At 37.9% G+C, this 17,156-nt stretch overlaps 1 protein-coding gene across 3 annotated transcripts in view; it reads right to left on the bottom strand.

Moving 5' to 3' along the window:
• The window catches only part of PREX2 (phosphatidylinositol-3,4,5-trisphosphate dependent Rac exchange factor 2), a 304,318-nt gene that overhangs the window by 187,086 nt on the left and 100,076 nt on the right, over window positions 1-17,156 (bottom strand). For all 3 annotated transcript variants that reach the window (XM_032805000.2, XM_032804996.1, XM_032804999.2), the window contains exons 2-6: window positions 12,718-12,789; window positions 12,520-12,642; window positions 10,991-11,095; window positions 7,922-8,023; window positions 6,102-6,263 (exon numbers count right to left, since the gene is read on the bottom strand). In XM_032805000.2, the coding sequence (XP_032660891.1) occupies window positions 6,102-6,263; window positions 7,922-8,023; window positions 10,991-11,095; window positions 12,520-12,642; window positions 12,718-12,789 (564 nt within the window). The remainder of the gene's footprint in view (window positions 1-6,101; window positions 6,264-7,921; window positions 8,024-10,990; window positions 11,096-12,519; window positions 12,643-12,717; window positions 12,790-17,156) is intronic.

Below are 17,156 nucleotides of genomic sequence, written 5' to 3'. Positions count from 1 at the left end.
CACACGCCTGAACCCTGTGGGTATGTACCTGGGTATGTACCCTTGTCACCCAAGCAGTGTCTCTCCCAGCTACATGGCTGTTTTTAGCAACATAGTGTTCCACTGTTTCCCTGCTGCAGTGAAACAGTCCAGGAGCATGGAAAAACTCTGGCATCAGGGAAGCTGCGGGGAAAGGTTCTGGCAGCTCCCTGCTGCCACAACCTTTCCTTGCTGCCTCCCTGCTGCCAGAGCCCATTCACTGACACATGTATCTCCACACTGCAGTGTGGACATGGCCTGCTTTTCACTGAGGCATGTAACCACTGCAGCCCGTGGTATGCATTCAAGACGTAGTTTCAGACTCTCAGTGAATACAGAAATCTCTATAAAAATAGCTATTTTGGTGGTAAGAAGAGGGGAAAGCCTAAGAGATGGCAGAATTTCCCATTCAACTGTTACCTAGCTGGGTTGAAACCAAATTGGGATTTTTGGTGTCCTGATTACATGAAACACCATTTTGTGAGTGTGTCTGTTTTCTTCTCTCTCTCATTGTAACCTTTGCACAAATTTTATTGACAGATGTTTTTAATTGCTGAGTTATTCCACCAGTTTAGACACCCACTTATACAAGTTCTTAATTAAGCGGTCAAAAAAGCAAACAGGATGTTAGGAATCATTAAAAATGGGATAGAGAATAAGTTGGAGAATATATTATTGCCCTTATATAAATCGATGGTATGCCCACATCTTGAATACTGTGTACGGATGTGGTCTCCTCATCTCAAAAAAGATATACTGGCATTAGAAAAGGTTCAGAGAAGGGCAACTAAAAGGATTAGGGGTTTGGAACGGGTCATATATGAGGAGAGATTAGAGAAACTAGGACTTTTCATCTTGGAGAAGAGGTGACTAAGGGGGGATATGATAGAGATATATAAAATCATGAGTGGTGTGGAGAAAGTGAATAAGGAAAAGTTATTTACTTGTTCCCATAATACAAGAACTAGGGGCCATGAAATGAAATTAATGGGCAGCAGGTTTAAAACAAATAAAAGGAAGTTCTTCTTCACGCAGCGCACAGTCAACTTGTGGAACTCCTTACCTGAGGAGGTTGTGAAGGCTAGGACTATAACAGCATTTAAAAGAGAACTGGATAAATTCATGGTGGTTAAGTCCATAAATGGCTATTAGCCAGGATGGGTAAAGAATGGTGTCCCTAGCCTCTGTTCATCAGAGGATGGAGATGGATGGCAGGAGAGAGATCACTTGATCATTACCTGTTAGGTTCACTCCCTCTGGGGCACCTGGCATTGGCCACTGTCGGTAGACAGGATACTGGGCTAGATGGACCTTTGGTCTGACCCAGTACGACCGTTCTTATGTTCTTATGTATGTTCTTATGTTATGTTTAAGCCAATATATTTAATCATCTAGGATATTAAGTGAAAAAGTAATTGTATTAAGAAACTTCTTTCTTGAAGCAGATGTTCTGTTTTTCCATAATCTCTATTTTTATCATAAACACAAGCTTAGCTTTATGACACTTGTATGGGAATTTAAGTCATGCTTTCATCCTTGGGTTCTAAAAATATTTTTTCTTCTCAGAAAAAGCCAAGCAATGTGTTAAACATTTCCTTCTGGTAAGAAACCTCCAACACATTTGCCTCTTTATTCTTAGGTTCTATAGAAAACCAGATGTTTATTTAATTAAACCCATGCTCATACATTGCATTCAAGGATTTGTTTGTGCAGAACTATCTAAAACAGTTACCTCCTACAGTAGCTCTGACATTTATACTGTTTCAAGGAGTAGATATACTCTATGTATGAAGAGGATGCCTCTAGGAAAATGAGCAACTTTGCTAGATTGGGCATCACGTGGTAGTCATATCATAATCAAATCTGGTCTGTTACACTGGCATAAATGTAGCATAACTCCATTAAAGACAGTGGAGTTATTCCAGATCTGCAACTGCGTAACAGCACAGGACTTGGTCCACTGACTTTTCTTTAATGATATATTTTAAAGGAAAAAAACTATTTAAAAAGCAAACAGGGCTCAGACGAATCTTGTATTTAATTAACTACTGTGTGTGCAACTGTCACTCTGTGTGTGCAACTGTCACTGAATATAAAATCTTTCACATGGAAATCTACTTTAAGAAACTTTTTGTTTGGAAACTTTTTTAAAAAAATTTTTGTGTGATTATTTGAAAATATAGGGATTTCTAAAGCTTCATCAAGATGATTTTTTTTTTTTGCCAAAGGACTGCTAGAAGGAATAGGACCAAATCTGCTAGCCTAACTCACACAAAATGACTGATCAGTCTGATATTTATTCATTCTATCCATTTATATTTTCTTACTTATTTTTTCTCCATCAGGCTGGACACTAGCTTTACTGACTAACCAAGTCATTGTACAGACATTCACCCTGTCCTTCTTCCACTACCTGTCCTTACTGTTTCGTGGCTCATCAAAATCCATATGTTGTGTAATTACCAAAATTAGCTCCATGTCATGTAATTCACTGCCGTGCCTACCGAGAGCCCCATTAATTTCAGTGGAGTTACACACAAGTACAGCAATCCACCCATATGCAATGAATTGTAATATTAAGGCATAAATTTGTAAAATCTTCAAAGCAAGAATATTGTCTGATCCAATTTGGACAGTGCCTAAAATACTGGGCATAGTTAAAATGAGCAATAAAATTACTATGACTAATAAAATGTAGCCATCCCATTAAATTAAGTGGAGTGCTTTCATTATTAAGGTAAACAGGATTTGTCCCAAATTTTTCTATAGCACCAAAAAGATATCAAAGATTTACCTTATAAAACAATATGATAGACCTAGCAACAATGGTGTCATACATTATTATACCTGGGAAACAAGAAAAAATAGACAACTAACACAATACAGAACTCATTCCTAAATTTAATATGGAAAAGCTCCTAAATGATTAGGGAAAACAAATACGGTAGCTGTTTTGTAGTGCAAAGCATAAACCTAAACATGTAAAGAAAGTATAAAAACTCAGTTTTCCACAAATTGTTTCCCACTATCATCTGGGATATTTGCATAACTGTAACCATGGTATGCATATTATTGTATACATCTTTAGGGATTCAGTACACACTTTTTTAATCTTCTGCGGGGAGTGGGTAAAATGGGGGTCAAGATTAGTTTTTATTTTCTTAACTGGTTGATTGTAAATTCTGTTCTGCAGGTATACACAAAAAAGAAGCAATTAAAACAACTTTTCCCAACATATATTGGACATGGTTCTACTAGACGAGATGTAGCACAAAAATAGTGTTTAAAATAATTCATTTTGACTGTTTAATAATAAATGTTAATGAAGAATCTGTTCTTAGAAAGCTACATAAATTAAAACTATATAGTTCTTGTTTGCTGAAACTTCTAATTACCTTGCTAACATAGGCAAGAATATATAAAGATTAAATATGTGATTTGTCAAGTAGGCAACAGTTCCTAAATCCATAACTTAAGCTTTAAGCATCCGCCAAGTCATATTGTTAGTAACTTCTAAAAACTGTTTTAAATTTGTAGAGAGGTGTCAATATATCTGATGTGGAAAGACTGAGGAATTTAATAGGTATGGTACTCACCAAAACCCCCACATTGTTTGCATTATTCAGACAAACAAAATATTGATGCAAAAATATTTGTGTTCCTTAACTATTTATGCTCATTAAGATCTAGGTGAGGAATCTGCTGGATATAAAAAGACTTGAAAGCAAGCACAATAATGAAAAGGGGATCTAGTGAAGAGATTCAAAGAGAAGAGGAAACATAGCTGAAGAGATAGGTAAGAAGGATTATCTGCGCATCTTTTCTCTTGACATAATCAGTTTATGCACTGAAGCATTTCAATTGCTAGCACTTTTACCACTCCAGCTAGCTAGTATTATTGCATAAGATATTCCTACATCTAGTTTATTTTAATTTTTCAAATGTATTAATCTATCTCAGTGGTATCCTGTGGCAGTGAGTTCCACACATTAATTATGTGTTGGATAAAAATAGAATTTCTAAAATCTATTTTAAACATGTTGCCTTTAATTCTAAATTATCTCTTATTCTTGTACTTTGGGAAAGTTTAATCCTATTGGACCTCTCATCCATTCATTCTTTGCGTTATCAACTTTACTTCCTCATTTTCAAAATACTGCAAACAATATGTCCTTGCATGAGCCCTACACCCTATAGCTAGTCATTTTTGTCTTCCCTGGACTCTTTCTACTGATGACTTATTATTTTTGAGACAAGGGACTAAAATGAATGCAGTAAGATCAGGTTGAAGACACATGACCAATTGATATAATACTTGGTGCATAGAGAGATTCCTTCTTTCTATGTACTCTGAATATCTGCAGAATGTGGTAAGTGATTCCTGGGATTGAGAAATTTAAAAATCACTACTCGCTAAAATCCAGGACTCAAGGCATAATGGAAGACATGTAGTAATACAGATCCTATCTATCCAGTTTTGGAAACAACAGAAAACCTGTGCCACAGGAACAGTCTTTACATGATGTATTCTAATCTCCCTGCACAAACATGGATGCTTCTGTCTAAACAAAATTAAGAACTATGCCCTTTTTTAGAAAGAGTCAAATCTTCTTCTATGCTTAATTAACATGATAGCAGTTTTCAGGTATCTAAAAGGGTGTCATAAGGAGGAGGGAGAAAACTTGTTCACCTTAGCCTCTAATGATAGAGCAAGAAGCAATGGGCTTAAAGTGCAGCAAGGGAGATTTAGGTTGGACATTAGGAAAAAGTTCCTAACTGTCAGGGTAGTTAAACACTGGAATAAATTGCCTAGAGAGGTTGTGGAATCTCCATCTCTGGAGATATTTAAGAGTAGGTTAGATAACTGTCTATCAGGGATGGACTAGACAGTATTTGGTCCTGCCATGAGGGCAGGGGACTGGACACAATGACCTCTCGAGGTCCCTTCCAGTCCTAGAGTCTATGAGTCTATTAACATTAGGTACACCCACTGCCTCCAGGGCATGGAATCTTTGCCTGGACCATCAGGAGGAAAATGGTTTTGCCCCTTAATACAATTCTCCCTTCTCTTCCTCTGCCCTGCTCATAACAGCCTGCTTCCTCCTGAATTTTGGGGGAGAGGCAGCATCAACTGAGCAGTTTGGCTGGCTGGAGGTGCTCAGCAGAAGCAGACTAGTTCCTGCAAGTCTGAGGGGAGGGCACACAGGTTCTTTTCCTGCAACAAGGCACCATTGCAAGCCTGGATTAACAGGTCCCATTCTCCTAATCCTGGGATTAGAATAAGACTATGTGTTTTTGATCTGCTGTGGGCATTGTGCTAGTCACCTTTATGGGACTGGGAGGGAATTTTTCCCTCATTGTCAGACCAGGCCAGGATAGGGTTGTTTTTTTCACCTTCCTCTCAGCAGCTCAGAGACTCAACTATAAATACAAAGGCTGTTGTATTCACACTGCTGAACATGTATTTGTTGGCACTCTTCAGATAATCCCTTATCTGTTAATTTTTCAAAAGTTTATGGTCTATACATTTCCCCCCCAGTTGACTAGGCAGGATGTTCAAGTAAGTGTCTAAAAGAGCAAAGCCTGAGAACAACAGTTAGTAATCCATAGAGCTAAAGCACAGACCGTTTTTTATATATTTATTATTATTTGATGTAAATGGTTAATATCCTAATTCCAGAGCTAGACAATTTGTCTTTTCTGAAAGATGGTTAGTGCACTGAGAGTGTCTGCATCACTGATGATCCTTAGACAAAAATATTGATATTACTCATAGAGTAGATCCTAAGTAAGAATTGTGATTTTACTAGCAAAATGAGAAGTTCCCTGTGAGTCAGGGTCACAAGCATTAGCCTGCTAAACCCAGGGTTGTGAGTTCAATCCTTGAGGGGGATTTAGGGATTTGGGGCAAAAATCTGTCTGGGGATTGGCCCTGCTTTGAGCAGGGGGTTGGACTAGATGACCTTCTGATGTCCCTTCCAACCCTGTGATTCTATGAGAAGTAATGTACTGCATATGCTGATAATTGCCAAGTTGCATCACTGCATTCCTGTCTTACACAATGAGAAATATGGTGACACTACCTCCCATCCATCAATGTGAGACTGCCATTCTTCCAAAACCTCTAATTTTTCCATTTGTCTCTTAGCCTCATTTATATTGGAACAGACAGCTTTCATGGCCTGCAGAGCTTCCATTAATACTGTGTAGTCACTGTGTTTCTTTGGCGTCCGCTTCAATAACTCCTGTTTATACATAAAGAGTACATCAATCTTAGATCCTCAAATGTACATTACCAGGAGGCTCATATTTACTGGGATGCAAAAACTAAACAGTAGATATCAAACTCCTCTTTTATTAGGTGGAACCCTATTACATCCTGCAACAGTGTGTCCTGGTAAGGCAATAAAGCTCCTGATATTTCAAAAACAAAGTTTCCATTTCAGTTCTCTCTCCCTGTCTCCTCCCTCCCCCGGAAAGGTTGGTGTTGATATTGATCTTTAACCTCTTTTATAGGACAGTCAGCTTTTAATGACAAAAATCATACATATGTCTTAAAGTGCTTATTTTATTCTCACAATTAGTACCTAGGGTTACTGTGAACTGAAAGAATGTCAATTCTTCTTTGCTAATTTTTCGCAGTTTGTTCGCTTGGTGTATTTAACAATACTTTGTGTATAATTAGTCTCAAAGTATCTCTTATAGAATCTGTTAGTCAGTTTTCTTTGTTCTTTGTGTGTATTTCTCACATAGCAAGAAAGAATATAAAAACAATTTCAAAGTAGGACAACGTGGTTGTAAAACCACAGAAATAGGCTGGGTGACTCAGGGTTCAGTATAGTAATAATATTATTTATCTCACTTTAAAAAAAATGACTAAATGTTAAGCTATGCCCCTTCAGTCTTCTATGTCAGTGAAAGCAGCAAAAAGTCCTGTGGCACCTTATAGACTAACAGACGTATTGGAGCATGAGCTTTCGTGGGTGAATACCCACTTCGTCGGATGCATGTGACCCATGCATCTGACAAAATGGGTGTTCACCCACGAAAGCTCATGCTCCAATATGTCTGTTAGTCTATAAGGCGCCGCAGGACTCTTTGCTGCTTTTACAGATCTAGACTAACACAGCTACCCCTCTGATATATGTCAGTGCAGTGAGATGTGCCTCTTTAAGAGGGGACAATGTTTTAGAAGCTAAAGGTTTATTATAAAAAATACTTATCCAATAGTCAAAATGCAATTAACAAATGCAGCTTCCTCTTCAAAAATGCAATTCATTTCCTCCTTTTTAACAAAAAATATACAATATCCAACACAAATTTGTTATGCATTCACTATTGACAGAGAGAGAGAGAGAGAGAGAGAGAGAACTAGACAGGTGTCATTTCATTGTTATCTGAAAATACTTTGTCTGCTTTTACAGTACCTATTTAAAGCATTTTTGACATTTGTTTTAGTTTACAGTTTACTAATAATGGCATTGATTCAGGAAACCACTTAATTGCATGCTTATCTTTAAGCAAACGAATAATTGTATCCCTCCCTATCATAGCATTTAAGCATGTACTTAAATCAAACTGAAATCAAACTCATTAAATTCCCTGAAGTTTAAATTAATGGCTTCCTCTCAACAACGATGAAGGTGGCCATCACCCTACAAAGGAGGTGCTGAAACTAGAGAGGTTCCCATCCTTTACAGTGAACAAAGCCTGTTATCCTTTTTTGCACTGAAGTCCCTAGAAGACTTGCCATTGGCTTTAATGAGTGCAAGCCTGAAGCCAATATTTATTTGGAGGATTATTCATCTTGGGGAGAGGTTGTTGTTACTGTCATGCTTAAATATGCATAGCATCAAGTTTTATGTGCAGACAATAAAGGCCTAGGTAGCAAACATATAAGTACCTTCAAAAGGAGGGGATACTTGCATATTCTCTGTATTGGTGTTACTAGATATACTTCCAGTGGAACATCTGTGTTCTTACGTCCTCCAAGCAACATACAGTTCTACAAGAGTTCAAGAAAGAAACGCATTACATTAAACTCTTTCCTGCAGTTTCCTATGAGAAATCAATGTTCTAAAATATAGGCAATTGCCATAAAAAAAAGCTCTTCCAAAATCATTGACACAAACGCTTGCCTAGAATTGTAAATTACCATATACAAAGATAATATTAAAGTAAACTTGCAAAACTATCATGAACAGATACATAATCTACTCGTCTACTCTTTATTGTAATAATTAAAGACATTAAACCAAACAGTTTGTGTGCCGCCTTCAGCACATGTGCCATAGGTTGCCTACCCCTGTTGCAAAGGGTATTGAGTATAGGGGGTTCTTTGACTACTGAGGGATAGTGATTATTATTACATTTTTTGCAAAGGTGCTGCAATCTTCTCAAATATCACTATGTTCCAATATAGTGTTTGCATTCAGTACCATTATAGGAACAGTCATTTCGATCCAAATCCAGATCTGTTTGTGGAGATCAGAGATCCAGGATTTCAGTTTGGACTCATCTCTAAAATAGCCACATCCTGTCTCACAAAATAAGCTCTTCGTGATTCACTCTTAGGCATATTTTGTTCCTCACCACCACATACAGCATCCACAATTCATGTTACTCTCAGTGCAGGATCCAGTTGTGCGTGTGGTGTGGGGGAGAACTAACGTGGCTTTATGTCATGTTAGCAACCCCTCAATTTGGGAGCAGTTTGGGGCATGACATTTCAGCCCTTGATTTAAATTGGGGCAGTTGGATGTCCACAGTGAGAGGGTGTTCCAGCTGCCAAAAATCACTGGAGTGTAAAGACATGCTTAGTGACAAGAGAGGTGGCACAGAACTCTAAGTCACTCTGTGATTTCTCCCTATGACAGGAAAATTCCCACTTACCGCATTAAGTTCATGTTAAGGGACTGTAGAAACAAGAGAATCAGGGCCAATAGATTCAAATGATAGAGCAAACAGCATGTTGTATTACCCAATCAAAAACATTATGGCTGTATTCTATCAGGTAGTGTGGGGCAACAGCTTTGAAAAGATGTGCCATGTTAAAAAATTAAAATTACAACAGTTCAGATGTTATACTTATTTTATCACTACTCTAATGTTTTGTTCATAGTTTCTTTAACTTAAACCGTTTTCAGTTGAAATGTTTGTCATATTTCCCAAATCTGAGCTCAGACCTCATGTTCCTTTGCCAGAAATTTAAAGTTCTAATATAGCATTATCTACATCAAGAAACAAAACAAAACAAAAAAACTTTGTTAGGAAGTCATATAGTGTGAGTTGGGGAAATCCAGGAAACAGTTCATACTAAATTCGCTTTTTAATTAATAATGTCAACCACTGAGAAACTCCATGTTTCTAAGGAAACTGATCTTGTTATGGAAGATTCATGAGGACTCTCATACTTAACATTTTAGAATATCTGCTTAATTGTGTTGTAAAAATTAAAGACTTTTATTGTGTAGCTGTTTTATTTAACTCAGTTTAATCCAATTCAGTATGTTGCTGTTAATATATAATCCATAGCAGAACATTTTTTTCCTTTGGCACTGCAGCTCCCACAGTATTAAAGTATGGATTTTTCTTTACCAAACCTGGCTCTAACCCAGGTAAGTCTCTAAATTTCCTTCCAGGTCAGTTCTCTGATTTCCTTCCATACCCCTCCCCACACCACTTATCCCATTTCCTCTCCAGTCCTTTCGCCATACATGGCTGGCATCATTATGCATTGCCTCCGAAACAGGGAGTACAGTAACTCCTCGCTTAACATTGTAGTTATGTTTCTAAAAAATGCTACTTTAAGCGAAACGATGTTACACTAATCCAATTTCCCCATAAGAATTAATGTAAATGGGGGTGGGGGTTAGGGTCCGGGGAATTTTTTTTCACCAGCCGAAAGAGTATACATATACACACACACACACAAGTTTTAAACAAACAATTTAATACTGTACACAGCAATGATGATTGTGAAACTTGGTTGAGGTGGAGGAGTCAGAGGGTGGAAGAGGGTGGGATATTTCCCAGGAATACCTTACTGCTAAATGATGAACTAGCACTCGGCTGAGCCGTCAAGGGTTAACACATTGTTGTTAATGCAGCCTCACACTCTACAAGGCAGCACATATGGAGGGAGGAGACACAATAGACGCATGGCAGTGGCTACAAACATTCCCTGCGGAAATTGAATGCAATGATGAACCCATGCTATTCCACTGGAGCGCACCAGGGGGAGCATGTGAGACAGACAGACAGACACACACACTCACACACACCATGCATGCATGTGTGTGTGTGTGAGAGTCAGACATGAGCTCTGCCCCTTTAAGATGCACATTGCTCTTTCTGCAAGCAGTGGACAAAGCAGGCAGCTGCCAAACAACATTATAAGGGAGCATTGTGCAACTTTGAACGGAGCATGTTCTCTAATAGATCAGCGACGTAAGAGCAAAACAACATTAACCGGGAGGATGTTAAGTGAGGAGTTACGGTATAGGGCACATTGTCCAATGCTAGTCTGCAAACTGGTCAGGAGGTAGCACTGAGTGTGTGATGTAGGGAGCCCCTACCTCTGAAAACATCACACCTACAGGGGCGGCTCTAGGCATTTTGCCACCCCAAGCACGGCAGGCAGGCTGCCTTCGGCGGCTTGCCTGCGGGAGAACCGCCGAAGCCATGGGACCAGCGAACCCTCTGCAGGCATACGCCGAAGGCAACCTGCCTGCCGTCCTTGCGGCGACCGGCAGAGTGCCCCCCGTGGCTTGCCGCCCCAGGCACATGCTTGGCGTGCTGGTGCCTGGAGCCGCCCCTGCACACCTAAAATGCATCTAAACAATAACCACCTAGAGTAACCATCGTAGGATGTCTAAAATCATTTCTCACATGACCTAATAAGGCACTGCTGTCAACTCACTGATTCAGTGAAAAGATATTAAAGTAGAACACCAAGTCAAAGTTTACTTACCAAAAGAAAAGTCCGTACTGTTCTTATTTTGTTAAGTTCAAGCAGAAGTTTCTGTGCCTTCTCATGGTTACTACAGTATTCATCATAGATACAAAATCTGTCCTTCTGTGGAGACAAAGAATTACTTTGTATATTCAGGTTTTTATTACGGCCAAATGACTAATTTAAGAACACTTTTAGAGGATAGAAATCTAATGTAATCCTATTTTCATATCTAATTATTGTTTGAAATCCAACACTTCTAGAACTTTTAAATTCTACTCTTAATTAGAATTGTAAAGACAAATAGTCTGTGAACATCACTGGAGAATCTGCTGAGAGATTCCAGTGGCTGGATTACAATAAATCAAACAGGACAACAAAGTGCACACACACCTACCCATTTGCAGACATCATTATCTACCTGGCACATGCAAGCATTTGCAGATACAATCCACATTTTTGAAGAAATAAAAGTGTGTTGATAGCATTTGTGAGTCCTTCCATTCTACTGACCTTTAATCTTTTGTCCCACAATGTGCAAATGTCGACTTTAGCAAACAAAGGTTGAACCAAGCAGAGATACCAGTTAGATTTTTTTTGTTGTTGTTTAGGTCTGTGACAGCATGTTAAAAGTTGGGCTCAGTCCTGACCGATTTAGCAAAGCTCTGTAACATTGATGCTCTTGGACTCAGACAGGAAAACAATGCTCCTAGAGAATAGTTGCTGCAGAATATCTAGAAACATATCTGCTGTGATTTACTGAGGCACTGCTCTGCATTTTCTATTTCAAGGTAGGTAAAACAATAATAATAAATAGCAAGCAAGTATATTAATATGTACCTGAGAATTTTAATATTAAAAATGCTTTTAAATGCATTGTTTCTTGCAAACTAAACTCTCTCTCTCTCTCTCTCTCTTTTTTATTCTGCTTCTGGACTGAGTTTCAGGTGTGTCACATCTCAATATGGCATTTCATTGTTCAGGCTTCTTATTTTTGCCTGTGAACATAAATAAAAGTTCTACAGCCAAATTTTCAAAAGTGTTCATTGAGGCGTTTATTCAGCAAAGCACTGAAACACATGCTTAAAGATAAGCATGTTCTTCTGTCCCATTAACTTCAAGGTCCTTAAGAAAATTTCAGGTGGAAATCCTAGTATCTATGAGCTTGCACACTTGCCTGGTTGGAAAAAAAAAGGTTAGTTATGTAATCACTGGGTAAAATTTTACTATTTTAAATAAACATCCTCTGTGTTTGAATGAAAAATAAAATCAATTCAGAATAAGTAGTCTGAAAATTCCTAACCGTTCAAAGCTACAGAGGATGCTGAAAGCGAATGTGTTGAAAACAACAAAGCTTGTGTATTCTACAGTGAAAAGAATGGGCAATGAATGTAAACTCCAAATGACCTTAAAGGAACCTAAATTATGCAATCAAGTCATTTTGTCCTCATGACTGAATATACACATATATCACCATCGCATTAATTAATGAAGACAATCAGGAATAAGAAAAGTTAACTATGAAGTTGTATTAAAGACTAGCATACAAAGTGAAGAAAGCAGATTCCCACTTCATGGTGTGCATTAGGTTCAGGATGCAAACGATCCTCCACTAGGGTCAGGAAATCCTTGTGAACTGCAAGAATATCTTCAATATTTGAAAACAGCATCTGTAAAAGAATAAAACATAAATAAATATAAAAAGAGAACACAGAGAAGAAAAATGTGTGCAAGTAAAAACTAACCTTAACTGTTTCCTCTGTGATATTTTTATCCACTTTGGAGGCAGCAAACTGGATCATTCTCTGAAGGAATGCCTGCATGAAACAAGACAACAATACAAATGAGGAAATGGTACACTGCTTTAATATAGGTTACTTCAGAGGGAATAAGATAGCTTGTGCAAAAGTATTATACATTTTAATTAGTTTGTCTAATTTTCTTATGTTTGGGATATGAAAATAATATTCCATGAGAACGCTATTCAAAACTTCACCCAAATACTCCTTTTATTTAGTAGCTAGTAGCTTTGTTAATTTAAACCTGTGTGAAACTATGTCAAACAGATAAAATGAAAAAACTGTTAAAATACATAGCATAATATTAATAAAAGCCAAAAAAATAAAAAAATTTTCATTGCTCTGATTACTAAAAACAGACTCTAACATAGATAAATCTCTTCCACAACTTGAGGCTCAATCCAGTTCCCTCTGGAATTTTTCCATTTATTACAAGATGAGTTGAATTGAGCCCCTAATTTCTAAATCAAAGCCGGTTTTAAACTACTATAAACAAGCATACAATATACCACAAGAAGCCACTAAATTATGCACAAACCTCTGATGTATTAATAGCTGAACCAGCTGGAAGGAAAATTGATTTAAACAAGATGCTTGGTGCACAAGCTTGTGCACTGTGGTTTAGACTTCTTATATTTGGTCGGGACAAAAAACTGGAATCAACAAAAAACACCTGCAATGAGGCTCATTCCACAATTTATTTAATCATGTTTAAAGTAGCAAGTGTTTGTAATTAAGTTTCTACAGATTAACTTCATTATCAAAAGGTACATTTTGAAGATATTTACAGACAAAGTTTAAAGTCTTAAAGCACTGGCTGTTCACATGGACATGCATATCCTTCAGTTATTAAAAAATTGGCACCACAAGTGTTCAAAATGTCATGTCCTTCATATCCGCTTAGCTCCAAGACACTGTGCATTGTATACTGTATATGAACTCATCTAAATTCTAGTGTGGTGCAAATTCCATAGAGGATGCAATAAATAACCCTGCTAGGGGAGAAGGATAGCATTCACAGTATCCCTTTTTACTCTGCTATGCTTTACACATTTTAATTCCTAAGTGGTTTTTCTCTCTCCACTGAAAAGAGCTATGCAACTAGGAATATTTTTATTATTGAATAACGAAATAGACACCCCTAGATTTCCAAGATATAGAGAACAGTTAAGTTGGAATATTGCAGGTCTATTTAAATGCTTAATACCAATTTTTATAGTCCTATTAAAAAACAAGCAAGCACCTTCCCTACCCATTTGTGATTTCTTTCTACCTCTTTATCAGTGTTAACTCTTATCAATTAGATTTGTAACTGAGCACAGAATTTGGCCCACTGACTTTAATCCCTTTCTTACTACAATACATGAATGACTTGAATGTACATTAAACACATTAAAATATATGCAGACTTCAGAGTAAATAATCTATACACGTCAGATCATTAGCCACAAAGCAACTAAGAAATGTAGCAAATGATATATCAGACAACAGGTTGGAAAAGACAACTGCAACACAAAAGACAGATGCAAAAGAAATAAAAAGGTCATGCTGTGTTTTATGTGAGATGCCTAAAACACCAGTGATGGATAGATACCATATAGGAATAAAATTCTTAGCTATCAGTTGTTTTCTGTGATTTGACCCAAACAGTGAAGATTTGAAGGTTGGCACTCATCTCTGTCAAAAAGGCATCAGCTAATACCAGAAGAGTTTTTTCACATATTTGAAGTATCCTGGGATCCTTGTTCCTCAATAAATATTTCCTTCAATCAAAATATATAGTGAAGCTTGGCGAATAATTCAGAATGAATAGTTTACTCAACACTTTTTCCTTCCTGTTTGAAAAGTGTCCACTTGCAGCCTACAGTTCTTTTTCAAATACACTTGTTATTAAAAATTCTGGAATAATTTCTTTGAATGATTCTTGATCTTGATATCTTGTGTGCAAGCAGCTTGTTGCAGCTATTTCATATTTGAAATTCAAGGCATGTTTAGTCTCCCTGATTTCAGACACATTTCTTTTAAAGAAGTCTAGGATGTAGATGAAGGATCGTCCAGTGGTTTTGGGCACTAGCTTATAACTCGAGAGACCTGAATGCAATCCCTACTCCACCACAGACTTCCTATAGACCTTGGGCAAATCACTTTGCCTCTCCGTGCTTTGGTTCTGTCTCAGTAGCAGCAGGGCAATAGTACCTGCCTACCTTAGAAAGGTGTTGGGAAAACAGCTATGTTAAAGACTAAGCAGTGCTATGAGAATGGGGCCATATAAGTACCTAAGTTAGAGTATTCATGATTATCAATTTATTTATGAAAATACTTTGCAATATATATTTTTTAAAGTCTTTTTTTAAAGGATCACAAATAAAATGTATGGCCCTTTTATTAATACAGAAAAGAGCAATCTTATTTCACTTATAAACCTGCATACACATATTAATTTTATCTTCAGAAGAAGGGAAAAAAGTGAAGGAAAAAGATCACTTTAACTTTTACTCAACACTGTTGTAACATTGTTGTGACCCTATCACTTATGATATAGTAATAGCCAAGGCAAACTTGCAAAACTAAATATATTTTCTGCTAAGGAAATTTCCTGTGTATGTACATGGTATTATATTTGAAGTCATAAATCTACAATACATGAACTTGGTGAATAAAGCTAGAAAGACTTTTTTATGTTGAAATTAAACAAAATCTGATTTTTTACATCAATGATGTAACATAAAGTACTAAAATCTGTAATAACACAACCATAAAGGAGAGAATTAAATGAATATTGTAGGTTGCATACCTAAGCTAACATGTTTCATAGTAGATTCCTCAAGTTCAAAACACATCAAAGTAGAAATATTTTCTTTTGCATTTTCTTTTAACATTCCTAACAGGTCTGTAGACATGCTGAGTGGTACAGAACACTGTTTTATTTCAAAATGCATTTTCACCACAACCTTAGAGAACATGAAGAATCAAGCCTGAGGAAGGTTGATCTAGATAACTTTAAACTCATAAAGGTCTAGAGATGTTTCTTGAATCCTACTTGCCATACCTAATTCAGCTCACAGACATTAAGGCAACATTTGCATAATAATGTGAATTTTTGCACAGTGTAATTAATATGTGTCAGATGCTAAGCCCACCCACCACCGCCACCACCACCACACACACCATATAGCTAACACTAAGATTTTCTCACAGAGGTTGTGGAAGTCATGGAATCCATGACTTCCAAAGACCTCTATGATTTCAGCCAGAAGGCAGCCGGGAGCAGCGGGGTATCTCCACCACCTGAGGTGGTGGGGCCCCCTGAACTCCGAGCCACTGTCAGCAGTGGGGGTACTCTGCAGCTCCTCGCCACTGCGAGTGGCAGGGGGACCCCTCTGCCCCCAGCCATGATGGCCCCCTACAGTTCCCCACCCACCATGGGGGGCAGTGGTACCCAGTTCCTCACCATCAGGTGTGCGGGAGCCATTGGGGGGGGACTCTGCAGCTCCTGACTAGCCTCTGCAGTGCTGAGCTGTGGGGAACCCTGGAGGTCCAAGCTCCCAGCCCCCCACCTCTCCTGCTCAGCGACTTCCCATTTTGTCATGCATATTTTCAGTAAAAGCCAGGGACAGGTCACGGGCTTCCATTCATTTTTCTTTATTGCCCATGACCTCTCCAAGACTTTTACTAAAATTATCCATGACAAAATCTTAGCCTTACATATGGCTTTTGTTGGAGCATGTTGCCTTGATTTTGCCACAAAAAACAATGTTGACAGAAAGGGCTCAGACAGCACTAGCAGCTGTGGTAATCACAGCACACATTTCACTTCCTCCTCCCATTAACCTGTTCCAGCAGCAGAGGCAGCGCCTAATCATGCTGGCTTCTGATACTAAACAAAAAGACTCTTCTTCTAATAATTCACCAGCTGGGTCACCACTTGTTTCTCCAAACTGGTCTGCCATACTGGATACATTGTAAGCAGCACACAATTCACCAACCAAAGACAGTGATATTCTTAACTTCCTTCTACAATATCTAGCATCACCTTCAAAGATACTAAATTGTCCAAAGTCCCAGCTGACCTATAAGACCAAAGGAATAGATGTCATTTAGCACATCTGCAATACTTTTCATTCCAGTGCTAACCCTTCATACACACAACTGACCGAATCCTGCTCTTGTCGATTTCTTCTGTCATCCAAATAGTTCTTACTTCCCTAAGTCCTTCATTCTCATCTATCCTGTTTAAATACTACCATATTCATTGCCACACACCATGACCCCTAATCATTTATTTGAAACCTTTGACAACTTCTCTTTAAATCCTTGCCCTCCTTTTCTGCACTGTGACTTTTTCAAAGTAAAGATCAACAAGATCTGTCATAACTCTAACTCCC

Source organism: Chelonoidis abingdonii, chromosome 2 (assembly GCF_003597395.2).
Source record: "Chelonoidis abingdonii isolate Lonesome George chromosome 2, CheloAbing_2.0, whole genome shotgun sequence".
Classification (NCBI taxonomy): Eukaryota; Metazoa; Chordata; order Testudines; family Testudinidae; genus Chelonoidis; species Chelonoidis abingdonii.
The sequence above is the reverse complement of the archived record's forward strand: the minus strand, read 5'-3'. Positions and strand labels throughout refer to the sequence as shown.